The sequence below is a fragment of the Pteropus vampyrus genome, unplaced genomic scaffold (genome assembly GCF_000151845.1).
Source record: "Pteropus vampyrus isolate Shadow unplaced genomic scaffold, Pvam_2.0 Scaffold95, whole genome shotgun sequence".
Lineage (NCBI taxonomy): Eukaryota > Metazoa > Chordata > Mammalia > Chiroptera > Pteropodidae > Pteropus > Pteropus vampyrus.
Window position 1 is genome coordinate 3,906,978 of NW_011888876.1, and position 12,425 is coordinate 3,919,402.

General features: G+C 43.8%; 2 protein-coding genes across 5 annotated transcripts in view; one reads left to right on the forward strand and one right to left on the reverse strand.

Moving 5' to 3' along the window:
• The window catches only part of RABEPK (Rab9 effector protein with kelch motifs), a 20,274-nt gene extending 10,497 nt beyond the window's left edge, over window positions 1–9,777 (reverse strand). For 2 of the 4 annotated variants that reach the window (XM_023533074.1, XM_011364285.2), the window contains exons 1-4: window positions 9,587–9,777; window positions 7,718–7,873; window positions 4,492–4,550; window positions 1,907–2,064 (exon numbers count right to left, since the gene is read on the reverse strand). In XM_023533074.1, coding sequence (XP_023388842.1) covers window positions 1,907–2,064; window positions 4,492–4,544 — 211 coding nt within the window. In that variant the 5' untranslated portion in view covers window positions 4,545–4,550; window positions 7,718–7,873; window positions 9,587–9,777. Of the gene's footprint in view, window positions 1–1,906; window positions 2,065–4,491; window positions 4,551–5,666; window positions 5,800–7,717; window positions 7,874–9,586 lie in introns of those variants that run through there. The other 2 variants (XM_011364284.2, XM_011364286.2) reach the window with 2 other exon arrangements.
• A 95-nt stretch (window positions 9,778–9,872) lies between these two features.
• Window positions 9,873–12,425, forward strand: part of PPP6C (protein phosphatase 6 catalytic subunit) — a 27,495-nt gene continuing 24,942 nt past the window's right edge. Inside the window, exon 1 of the mRNA XM_011364290.2 lies at window positions 9,873–10,161. Coding sequence (XP_011362592.1) covers window positions 10,087–10,161 — 75 coding nt within the window. The 5' untranslated portion in view covers window positions 9,873–10,086. The remainder of the gene's footprint in view (window positions 10,162–12,425) is intronic.

The window sequence follows — 12,425 nt, forward strand, 5'->3', positions numbered from 1 at the left end:
CCATCCATCCATCCATCTATCTATCCATCCATCCAATCATCCACCCATCCAAATACTTATAAAGCACCTACTCTGTGCCCAGTGCTATGGTAGTGGCTGGGGATCCAACAATGAGTAATATAACCATGTTCCCTGTTTCTAAGACACTTATACGCTTTTGGGGACAACAGACAAGAAATAACAATATGAGATAAGGGCTGTGAAGGAGGATAAGGATAGGAAAGCATAAGATACTATGAAAATATGGAAGGTGGTTGTGACATGGTGATTTATATACAGAAATATATATTTGATCTTCATCAATTCCAGGAACAGAGCCTAAAACCCTTGGAACTTCCTAAGTGATAAGACTGATAAAGGTGTCTTTTGTAACAAGCCCTGTCAATCACTATTGAGTTTACGTTAATGAGGTAACTTTTAGAAAGTCTCTTAAGGATGAGGCTGGTTGCCAAGGGAACCAACCCTATGGTGAGAGGGTTGGAACTTTCAGGCCAGCCCCTTCCCCATCTGGTTTTTCACCTGTACTTCTGACTGGCTGGCTATAAATCAGAGGTTCCCATTACCCCCTCGCCTTGGATTTGATTAATTTGTTAGAACAGGTCACAAAATTCAGAGAAATGTTATTTACTTGATCATCATTTATTTTAAAAGGATATGACTAAGCAATAGCCAGATGGAAGAGATGCCTCGGGCAAGGTATGTGGGAATGGTGCAGAGGTACATGCTCTCCCCACATCTCCATGTGTTCACTGACCTCGAAGTGCTCAGAACCCTGTCCTTTTGGGTTTTTATGAAGGCTTCATTACATAGTCATGATTGATTAAATCATTGCCTACCGGCAATTGATTCGACTTCCAGCCCCTCTTTCCTCTCCAAAGGTGTGTGTAGGACTGAAAGTTCCAACCCTCTTATCACCTGGATGGGTCTCTCCTGGTGACCAACTCCCAACCTTAGGTGCTTTCCAAAAGTCACCTCGTTAATGTAACAAAGAACACCTTTATCACTCTCAATACTTAAAAAAGTCCAAGGGTTTTGGGAGCTGTGAGCCAAGAACCATGGACAAAGACCAGTATATATTTCTTATAAATCACAATATCACAAACCTGAAAGATGGAGAGTAGACAGAGAAGGAAAGTGAAGAGCCTTCAAGCAGAGGAATTATGTACAAAGGTTTGGAGACCAGAGTTCAAGATGTGATCAAGGAACTGAAGGATGCTCAGTGTAGCAAATTTGAGTTCGGGAGAGCCAGAGAATGAAGCTGGGAAATGCTTGAAATGAAGAGTGACATGGCCAGATTTGTGTATTAGACAATACTCTCTGGCTAGGTATGAAAAATGCACTGTACAGGGGGTAAACTTGGAAGCAGGGAGACTGGACAGGAGGTTGTAATATCCAGTTGAGAGAGAACAATTCTTAGACTACAGTAGTAATAGCAGAAATGGAAAGACATGGATGAAAAGAGAAATATTTAAGACCTGGTGAGTAACTGGGTATGTGGATGGAAGAGGAGGTGTCTCTCAGAGGAATATGTGATGAGTGAATGGTTGGATGTCCAGGGCTCCATGTGGACTTCTTCCGCCCAAAAAAGAAGGTACTGGCTGTGTGGCTGTGTTCCAGGGCTCTGCTGAGACCTTAGGGACCTCTCAGGGATGTTCATTTTCTTTTTTTTTTTTTTTTAATGCCTACAGTAGCTGGTATTCCTAGGTGGTCTCCCATCAAAGTACAACCAGGCCTGGCCTGCTTAGCTTCTGAGAATCGGGCACGAAATCAGGCACGTTCAGGGTGGCATAGCCGTAGACAATGTTCATTTTCTTAGAGGAAAACTGAACTGGTGTTCCTAAGGAATACTCTGGTCACTGTCGCACGAAGCCCTGCTCTCTGGCCCTGGGGCTCGTGCTGGTCTTACCCAGATCCATGGTGTGCACATCTGAGAAGCTCCTGTTTGGATCTGCTCCCCCAACAATGAAGACCTTCCCTCTCTTAACATCACCAACTGGGGGTAAATATGTGCAGCTGTGGCCAACCCGAGCGCAGGGGCTGTCTCCAGCGGGGGTCAAGGTGTACCTGCCAAAGGAAGGATGTATTTAGGAGGCCTGAGCAGAGAATAAATGCAGAAGTGTATTCTTTCCATTCCTCATGAAATATTCACCAGAATGAAGGGGCTTATATGTATAGACACTTTAAATCGTATCCAGCAAAGCAGTATTTCCCTGACTAACAATAGAACCTTCCATTTGCACATAATCTTTGATTTTTCAATTTTGTCATTACTTTCATCTCGCATTAACCTAATGGGGATGCACTGGGGTAGTAATTGTCCCCATCTGGTAGACAGGGAAACTGACACCCAGAAATGTTCAGCGCTGTGTCCTGGCACCATTTGTGAATTCAGATAGAATTAGTTCAAGTCCAAGTTCAGGTGCTTTCTAGATGTGTGACCTTTAGGAAGTCACTTAACCTTCCTAAACCTTCGTTTCTCTGTTTGTAAAACTGTAATATGAGGATAGCAATAGTTCTTGAAGAGTAAGATGAAGTCTTATAACAGTGCAGGAAAGGATTCAATACATGGTGGCTAGAGTTTTATCTGCAACCACACAGGAACCTACAGCCCCAATGCTCTTGCCACTAGCAAGTGATGCTTCCCTGTCACGTATATTCTCCAGAACTTATTGATTCAAAGAGCTCTTCCGGATTATTCATAAAGCTGGACCTGAAAGAAGCCAAAGCTAGGACTTTGCAAAGTCGAATACAGGATCCAGTCATCTCACTCTCTAAACTTATTCTGAATGCTGCAGGAGAAAACATACTTCAAGCTTCCTAGTTGGAAAAGAAAATTCTATAGCTATTTTTCAGGCCCTGTCTTATCTGACCTCTCTGGCATCCGGTACTCCTGACTTTTCCTTCCTCCTCGTACCTTTCTCTTTACTTGGCTGCCCTGCACTGCTCCCTTTTGGTTCTCCATCCTCTTTCTGGCTGCTTTTTCTGTTTCCTTCTCTGACTCCTTTCCCACCAGCCTTCTCCTAACCCTCAGCATCCCTATATTCTCTTCTCAGCCTACATTTGCTTACCAGGTCTTTTTTAATCTGTACTGATGGCTATAATTACCGTCCATCTATATCACTGTCCATCAGTGATTTCCAAATCTCTATTTCTTTTCCAGACTCTCTTCTAATGTCTAGACTCACAGATCCTATTGCCACCTGAACAATGTACCATACATGTTCCTAACTTTGCAACAACCCTGGTTTCACTTGATCTGCACAAAACCCCTTCGAGGATAGTACTATTATCATCTGAGTTTTGTGACTGAGGACCAAGGCTTAGAAAGGTTAAATAAGTTACCCAAAAGCACATAGCCATCCAGATACATGGTGAATAAGACAAAAAAAAGTCCTTGGCTTCATAGCCCTTACTGATTAGTTGAGAAGAGAAACATTAACAGATGATTTCACAAACATCTGTTGCATTTCAACTGCACTATAGAGGAGTACAGGGTATCTAGCATGAGAACATAGCATAGGGGCATCTCACCCTGTAAGGAGCGGTGGGGGAGGCGAGTGGGCAGAGGCTTCTTGAAGAAGCGCCAGTTGAACTGAGGTCTGATGTATGAGTAGAAGTTAGTTGGGCAAAGTGAAGGACAAAAGATGGAGGGAAAGAGTGATCCAGGTAGAGAGACCAATACATCTAGTTTCTGAGGACAGTGCAAGGCATGTTAAGGAAGAGAAAGAGAACAAAGGAGGAGTAAGGGGATTTGAGGTTGGAAAGACAGGCAGGGACAGGCCATGCAGGGCCTAGTGGGCCATTTTAAGGACTCTGGTTTTGATTCTTAGACCAATAGGATAGGAAAAAAGGGTTTTAAACTAGGGAAAGCCATGACCGGATTTATGTTGCAGAGTGAGCAAGAATGGACACAGGGAAGCCAGATCGGAGACTCTCCTTCAAGGTCCTGCAGAAGTAGTGCCTCCTCTCTACAGCCTTGTGTGGGTCCTGCTTCTTCAGCACTGATCACATTTCATCGCCATCATCTGCTTAGTCTGTAACCCCCACTACACTGAGACTATTCACCTTTGTACCTTCAGCACCTACACAGCAGCTGCCCCTGTCGGGCCAGTGTTGGTTGTTGAATGAAAAGCTGGTTGAGCAAGTAGCCAAGAAACAGTGAAGCCAGTTTAATCCAAATCCGATTCCCTGAAATTCTTAAAAATGAGTCACAGCTTGCGGGGAAAGACAGTGTTGGAGCTGAGGATGCCAGATGGTCAGCGCCTTACTCTTCCTGGTAAATGGATTTTAATAAAATCAACATCTGCTCTATGATAATTATTGCCCAACTATCATTCCTCTGAAGACCTCAAACAATCTGAGTCTAATTACCAGAAACTGCAGACAGTTTCATCTCTACCCTTTTTCATAGATGTTTAAATATGTTAGTAAACTACTTATAAATGAAACAAAAACTTATGTTTTTCTCTGTCTGAATCATTCCTTACAGACCATGTTGCTTTCCTGGGCTTGTCTCCAGGCTCCAAGACGGGGAGCTGCTTCATAGTGTCCTATGCACAAGAAAGAAAGGTATTTTTTAGACATTTATGATTATCTTCTAAAACACAGAACAAATCAGGTCACTGCCCTCTTTAAAATCTTTCCTATTAATGTACCGATTTCTAGGACCTGATTAATGTGAATAAGCATTACCAACCTTGATATAAACTTATATTTAGGAGCAAATATAATACAACTTTGGCTAAAGTTTCCTGTGTGTCTGTTATTTTTGTGGGGAAGAGTATATAAAAAAATAAATTTTCAGAGGTCATGTTTATGTTTATCGAAAGATAAAACATTTTAAAAGGCTGAGAAATACCGAACTCTAGGATAAGTCCTGGCCTCAGCATCACATTCAGAGTCTTCTGGACTCAACCTTCTTTCCAGGACCTCACCTCCACAACTTCTTGCTATATTCAGTTGTTCTTGCTACGTTTGCTGTTCCTCTAACATGGCAAGCCCTTTAGTAACCTGTATCCTGTGCTGCTTCCCTTACTTGAAACGTTCCTTCTTTTCTTGTCAACTAGGAAACTTCTAGTCAACCTCCAAAGCCCAGTTCAAATAAGCCCTCCAGTAAAACCTTCACTGATTTGTTGTTTTCCACTTAGATCGTCAAGTTACTTCCTTCTTCCTCTGAAGGCATCTATTAAACCACCATCATTGCTGGGATCACCTGAATGTAATTACTTAAAAGTCAATAGACTAGATTCTAGACTGAATTCCGAGAGAGTTGGGCCCGTCAGGTTCATTCAGAGAACCCACCAATGGGCCCGGCATAGAGTAGAAGTGAGGGATGAGTGGATGAAGAAAGAAAATGGATAAGATTTCTGGGAGATGAATGGATGAATCCCACCGTTGGCCAAAGCCACTGATTGCTGTTCCCAAAGCCCTGGGATAAACTTTGCATAGGCAGGGACTTGCCGCAGCCCTGCCTGCCAGTCCCATTCCCCAGTCCCATCCCCGCGTGGCAGCGATGGGAGATAGGAAAGAAGGTCCAGAGAGAACAGGCTGGCTCCTGTCAATGTGGCCCGGCCAGAGCCCGAGGAGGCCCTCTCCGGCGCTTTCCATCCGCTCTGGAGCCCACTCTCCTAATGGATGCTGCTGCCCCGCTGAGAACCGCGTCATACCCTGGGTCCTGCGACCCCCCAGGCCCGGACCGCATTACCTGCGGCGGCTTAGGCCGGTCCGGGACTGTGGCTCCGCCCCAATGAGGGAGGATGCTTGGGCCTTCGCCCCATCCCAGACCCCGGAAGAGCGAGGCGGCCAACCGCTCCGCTCCTCCCCGCCCCAGGGCCCGCCCCGCCTGCCACCGCGCTCGCTTAAAGGGATGTAGGCCAGGCTGTGCGTTTCGGGATCAAACATGCCGGGCCGTTCCCTGGACCTCACCTGCTGCCGGAGTCAATAAAACTAGGGCTCTCTTAAAAAGATTAACAAGCGAAAAGCCGGGGGTTGTGCATCCACTTGGATGACCCAGTTCTTTAGGCAGCTGGGCTGTTATCTTAAGGGGCTATGATATTTTCAGTTCCAGCGGCTTTTAGGAATGGTTTTGAAAGGGAGAGTTAAGGGTGCTTTCCTGGGTGTCTTTAGGCCGATTCAAGCTTTGCCGCCTTAAACGGCTGACTCATTCCAGAGTTAGCTTGTGTAACTATGGCAGGCTCTATGCTGAACCAAACAGAAGGTCCCTGGCCTCCCGGAGTCTACAGCGAACTAGAGAGAGAGAGAGAGAGTAAACAGAAAAACAGATAACTAGGTACATTTGTCAAAAGTTCATCAATGAGAGTATATTCTTGGGGAAGTTACTTTTCTTTGGGCTGCAGTGTCGCCTGTAAGATGGGCTAAGATTTGTCACAAGGTTATGGTGGGGGATACATGAGCTCAGGATATAAAGTGCTCGGTGCCCAGCCACTGATCCAGAGCTGGTCCTCTGTAAAGTGTGATGCTATTCCTTGCTAAAATCCAACTCTAGACACAAGTCTTGAGTTAGAAGTATTCACCTGCATTACTTATGGTCTCCATAACCATATGTTCCTTGTGGCTTTCCTCAAAATAGAGAGATAGCTCACCTATGCTTATGTTTTGGAGAACCCCACCATCACTTAGGAGGGCTGAGGCCAGGTGTTGTAGCCTAGGAAATACAGGAAACAGCTACAGAAGGAAACACAGGTACTCCTGGAGTACAGAGCTATGATAGTAGAGTGGGAAGCAGAAAGACACACTTGGGTTCAAATCCAGGCTCCAGCATTAACCATCTAACCCTGACATTTGGCAAGTTTATCTCCGAGCCCTACTTTCCTCATCTCTAGGATGGGAATAGTGATACCTACTCCTTGGAGTAGTTGAGAGGACTGGATAGTACAGGTGAAAGGCCACCTTGGTAAATCTTTTAGCTACTTGAAACCATAATGAAAATTTATTAACAAGATGGAATTTGAGGTCTGCAGCTTTCCTCACTGCTCAAACATCCTATTTCAAACACCTGGGGTTTGTGTGAGTTCCCATATTAATGAGAAACTCTCCACTGACTGCCAAAGAGGAGTGTAGGAGTCAGTCATTCTGCTTTCCTTCTGGAGAGAAAACAAAGACCAGGTTGGCTCTGCCATATGTCCATGTGCATCTAGATTCCTGTTTGGAGCTGCAGAATGCTCTGATGTCCCGTGTCTTTTGGCTAGATCCATTTCAAGGTGCCATGCAAGAGTTGTGCATATACAGAAAAAACTGGAAGAGGTTCATGAGCAACATAGCAACCGGTTTTCACTGTGAGACCTATGCTTTTAGATAGAAATCACATTTCAGAAAGTGCTAGAAGGAACTTTTGAGATCTATTTTTAAAATGGAAGTCAAGGCCCAGAGAAGTTAAAATGACTAACTCACATAAATGGCAGGACCAGGAGCCTAGATTTTCTGCTTTGTGCAAGAAAGACTAATATATTCCAGTCGGCAAGCTCTGCACACTGTCTCTGTAATGAACCACCAAACGTGTCCATCACCTCTTCTAAGAACTCGCTGAACACTCGGGGATGCTTCCCTCCTTTCCTTCTGCTCTGGATATCAACAGTGAGGTTCACCCAATGAGGTGCGTCTGCAGGATGGAGCTTTTCTTACTGCCAAACAGTTTGGTAATATGAGGCCTGCCACCTATTTTCATTGGAAGAGGATACCATCTGCTGTCATTACCTACCTGTTCACTGACTTATCAGCAAAGATAAGTGACACCTTCCTTTTAAGAGCTTTATTTGTCCTCCTTCCCAATTCTGAAATGGTATCTTCAGTAGGATTCATTCCCAGTTACTGAGGTTCAGAGATAAAAGGTGAATTGCCAGATTTCCAAAAAGGACTATAATTTAAAAAAAAAAGAAAAAAGAAAGAAAAGTTAAACAACAGTAGCATTTTTTTCCTTGGAATTTTTTCTCCAAGAAATTCTGGGCATATTCTCCCTATACTTTCCCCGCAAAAATCTTAAATGTTACCTCTTCAGAAAGGTCTTTCACGCCCACTCAATACTCAGAGCTAACATTCACATTGTGCTCATTCTGTAAATGACATTATTTTAAGCCCTTTTCATATATTAAGTCTATTAAACTTTAGTACAAGACTATAAGGTAAGCATTATTATCATCTCCATATGAAGTAGGCATTTTTATTACTATCTCCATATTGTAGCTGAGAAAACTGGAGCACAGAAAGGATAAATAACTTCACCAAAGTCATGTGGTTAGTAATACACTTGAACTCTGGCTACCTGGTGCTGGAATCTGCACACTTACTTCCACTATATTGCCTACCTAAATTAGTCTTCTTCTACTCCATTTTTAACTCCCAGTACCCCTTCTCTCCCTTTTTAGCACTAATTATACTTTGCATTTAATTAATTGCTCATTTAATATAACTTGTTGAATAAATGAAGAAATGTATGTTTGTGGGCATCATTCATTCTGCAACAAAATTAAAAGTTAATTTTACTTTAAAACAATATTAGACTTACAGAATAGTTACAAGAATAATACAAAGCATTTACCCAGAGACTTCATTAAATTTTAGCCAAATGTCCTCAAAATACCTTTTAGAGTAAGAGGATCCAGTCCAATATCAATAGATATTTATTGAGAACCTGCTACTATTGTATTACATAACAGTCTCCTAACTTGTCTTTCAGCTGCAAGCATTGCCTCCTAGTCTCAGACAGCACCAGATATGAATTAGATCATGTTACTCTTCTGCACAAAACTCTGCAATAACTCCCTATTACATTAAAAGTAAAAATTAGTAAAAAAAAGAAAATCTTTTTTCTCATCTCCTCTCCTACTCCTCTCATTTTGCTCAAACTACACTAACTTTGCCATTTCCAAGATTCTAGAAATGCTTCCATCATAGGGCCTCTGATCAGCTCTTTAACTCCCCTCTAGTTATCTGCATGGCTAACTCCCCCAGTCTCTGTTGGTTCTTAAAAATGCATCACCCCATCTCCCTTATTCTGCTGGAGTTCCCCCCTCCCAGCACTTATCTTTTTCCAATATGCTATAGTTATTTATTATCTTTATTGGTTATGTTCTTGTCTCCTCTACTAGCATGTAGCTATGTGTTGAGGATGGGGATCTTTATCTATTTTGTTTGCTGAATATCTCAAGTGCCTACAACTGTACCTGGCCCATAGTTGATGTTCATAAAAGCTGTTGAATGAATGAATGAATGTTGAAGGCATACTACATGCCAGGTCCCGTTCTTGACTCTGAGTGTACGACAAAAACTCCCTGCTTTCGTGGGACTCCCACTGAAGCATACTTAAACCAATCTTGGCTCCCCTGCCTGTTCTCTTTGAGATTTGGGGAAAGTTATTTAACCTCTCCGAGCCTTGCTTTCCTATCAATCGTTATGAGGATTAAACAGAAAAACAGCATTTATATAGCATTTAGCATAAGAAACGCCTTAAAATTTGTTTCTCTTCCTTTCAGGCTGAAAGATGGGTAGCCTGACATCTCTGCCACAGATTTAGGCAAGGTTTTCACAAGGCTTTGGAAGGGTGCCAACAGGTTACCACGTCCAGGCTTACCTAATTTTTCACTGAAGATGTTCTCGTGAGAGAATGCTTAAATGGGTCGCAGTGAGAAACCAGGGAATGACTAGGGTCACCTACTTCGCCATTTTGCATCAGAAAAGCCTCGCTGGGCGCCCAGAGTTGAAAGTCTTGAGAAAGAAAAGGAGAGGGAAATTTAAAAAAAAAAAAAAAGGGGGAGAGAGAATCGGGTTACTACTGAAAACTACAAATCCCAGCCCCACCGCGGCACACAACTACGGGTCCCAGCAGGTTTCACTGCGGGACCAAGGGCGGGGGTCTGAGTTCGGCGGGAGAAGGCGTGGGGTGTGCGGAGACAGCGGGGAGAATCGGGTCAAGCTTTACGCCGCTGCGCAGACGCCTCTCACGGGCCGGACGTGACGTAGGAAGAGTTCCGGCTTCGGCCTCTGCCGCTGCCGCCGCTACTCCAGCTGCCGCCGCCGCCGCCGCCGCCGCCGCCGCCGCCGCCGCCGCCGTCGGGGCTTCTTATTTCTAAAATGGCGCCCCTAGACTTGGACAAGTATGTGGAGATAGCGCGGCTGTGCAAATACCTACCGGAGAACGACCTGAAGGTGAGCCGGGCCGGGGCGGGAGCGCTGCTGGCGAGGCTCGCCCCTTCCGTCAGTGGGTTGCCCGCCGGCCCGCCCTTCTCTCCGCGGGACCCCCGCCAGCATCCCGTCCTGTCACAGTGGAGCGCCTGGCGCGGTGCCAAGCGACCCAGTCCGACTTGGCGTCTCGCGGAGTGCGGGAAGGAGGAGCTGGAGTCCCCAGAATGCTGTCCCAGTTCCGTAGCCGGCATCCCGGGGGATGTCGCGGCCTCTGCTCCAGGGTTGCCCCTCTGGGCTTTCGGGTGCCCCGGGACTCCGACCCCTAACACCTGTGCTTAGAAGACTCCCCTCCCCGGATCCGATCTCCGGTCTCCTGGAGTCCGAACCGAGCCCCAGCGTGCAGCGCCCTCGGGATCGGTGTTCCCCCCCCGAGGCGGTGACAGGAGCGCGGGGTGGACAGCGTCTGACAGGAGATGCCGCCGGTCCCCGGAACAGCGCGGCCCCAGCGTGTTTAGGTTCTTGAGGACTGGGGACACGGTGGGCCAGAGCGGTTTGGACGGGATGTGAGAGAACGTGAAGTCGTCCCTCTTTGCCTACCGCTCCTCCGGGTTGCTTTTCGGGAGTGTTGGTTTTCTTCTGCTAATTCGGATGTGAATCCGGTTTTCCAGTATGTTGTTGAGCTAATTTAAGTGGATGAAGCTAATTTAAGTGGATAATTTAGTAGGCCCTCAATAAATACGAAAACCTTTCTGTCCTTTTAAGTTGTTTCCCCATAATCCCTTCTTAACTCAAGGTTTTATTTTCTTGGTTTACTAAAAGAGGTTTGTTTGTTTGTTTGTTTGTTTGTTTGTTGTTACTGCCGAGTCCAAGTAACAGTAAATGTACGCGCGAGTAAAGGAATGAATGTGTCTTTGACAAGTCTTTCCATTCCCGTGCGTTTAAAACCAGTGCTTAGGTGTCTAGCAGGGTCTAGCGGTTAGTGCTACCGTCTGTTTTATTTGTTCAGTTAGCTTTGATTCGCTGTGTGGTAAGTGGGTAAACTGTCGATAGTTTTGAGTCCTTTTCATTCTTTAAGTTGTGGATTTAAAGCAGTTTATCTTTGTTCGTGAAATTTTTTTCTCTTAAGGAAGGTGTTACTGGTTTTTTCTTTTGCTGTCTCTTTTGGTGCAGGAAGTTGATATTTAACGTCAGTCAACAAGTATGCAAAATGTGGGAGGCCAAAGGAGCTGTTGTGATTGTAACTTATTTGCACTTATAGGTAAATTTTATGTGCTGTGCGATAGGGGAGTCATTCTTGTGCATTTCTCACTTAATAGGATTAATTTAATTAAAATGAGGGCAAGGCCAATGTTAGTAAAAATGCAGCTTTCGTGCTCACCCGAGTTCTTCATGGTTTCTTTCTGCTCTATGCTTTTTTAGAAAACAAGGATACAACCAACAGTGGTGTCCAGTTCATGAAAATCTAACCAGACGTCTTTTGGTAGTGTTATTCATCCCATGGGTGAAGCAGTTTTTTACATGTCAGCGAACTGATGTGAAATTTTCTATTCTTTAACATATGTAAAGCTGTTTAAGGCTTTGTATTTATAATTAATAAAGTTGCTTATTATGAAAAAATATCTTGATAGTAACTTGAAATTGATATTGAAATTATTTGGATGATAATCAGTTAGATTTTCTTTAGACCTCGTAGTTTGAAAAACATTAGATTTCCTCCCTACCATAAAGAAATATAATTATTAAACCATTTGATTTCCCCCTTGCAACACAACTGGACGGTCCTTAGAATGTACCTATTATTAATATACTTTAAAAACAAATCTAGGCAACTCCTGGGGAAAATTTTTATAGGTAGAAGCTTTTTCCTTTGTTTTGGAAATGTTTTTATCAGATTAATTTGCTTGTGATGCATGCTCATCTCTGGTGTACTTAAAGAAATTTAATTTTGTTTCTACTTTTTGACATGAAGTGCAAACTAAAATTAAGCAGTCCAAGAAAATATTCTGGGAGCACCTTTGCTGAGGCTTTAAAGCTAAAATAAAAGATTCTTTATCAGAGGAAGAAAAGAAATCATTGAGGCCACTGAGTAGTCATTATGGAAAAGATTAGTTCTGGTAGAAAAGACAGAAATTCATGGTGTTTAAAGTTGACTAGAAGTTGGAGGTACTAAATAAAATAATAAATGTAAAAGATGTTCTAGATCTAATCATGATTTCTTTATACCTAAATTAGAAATGGTCAAATCACTAGTACTGGATGGAATCTAACTGTTTTGAAGGAATAAAGAT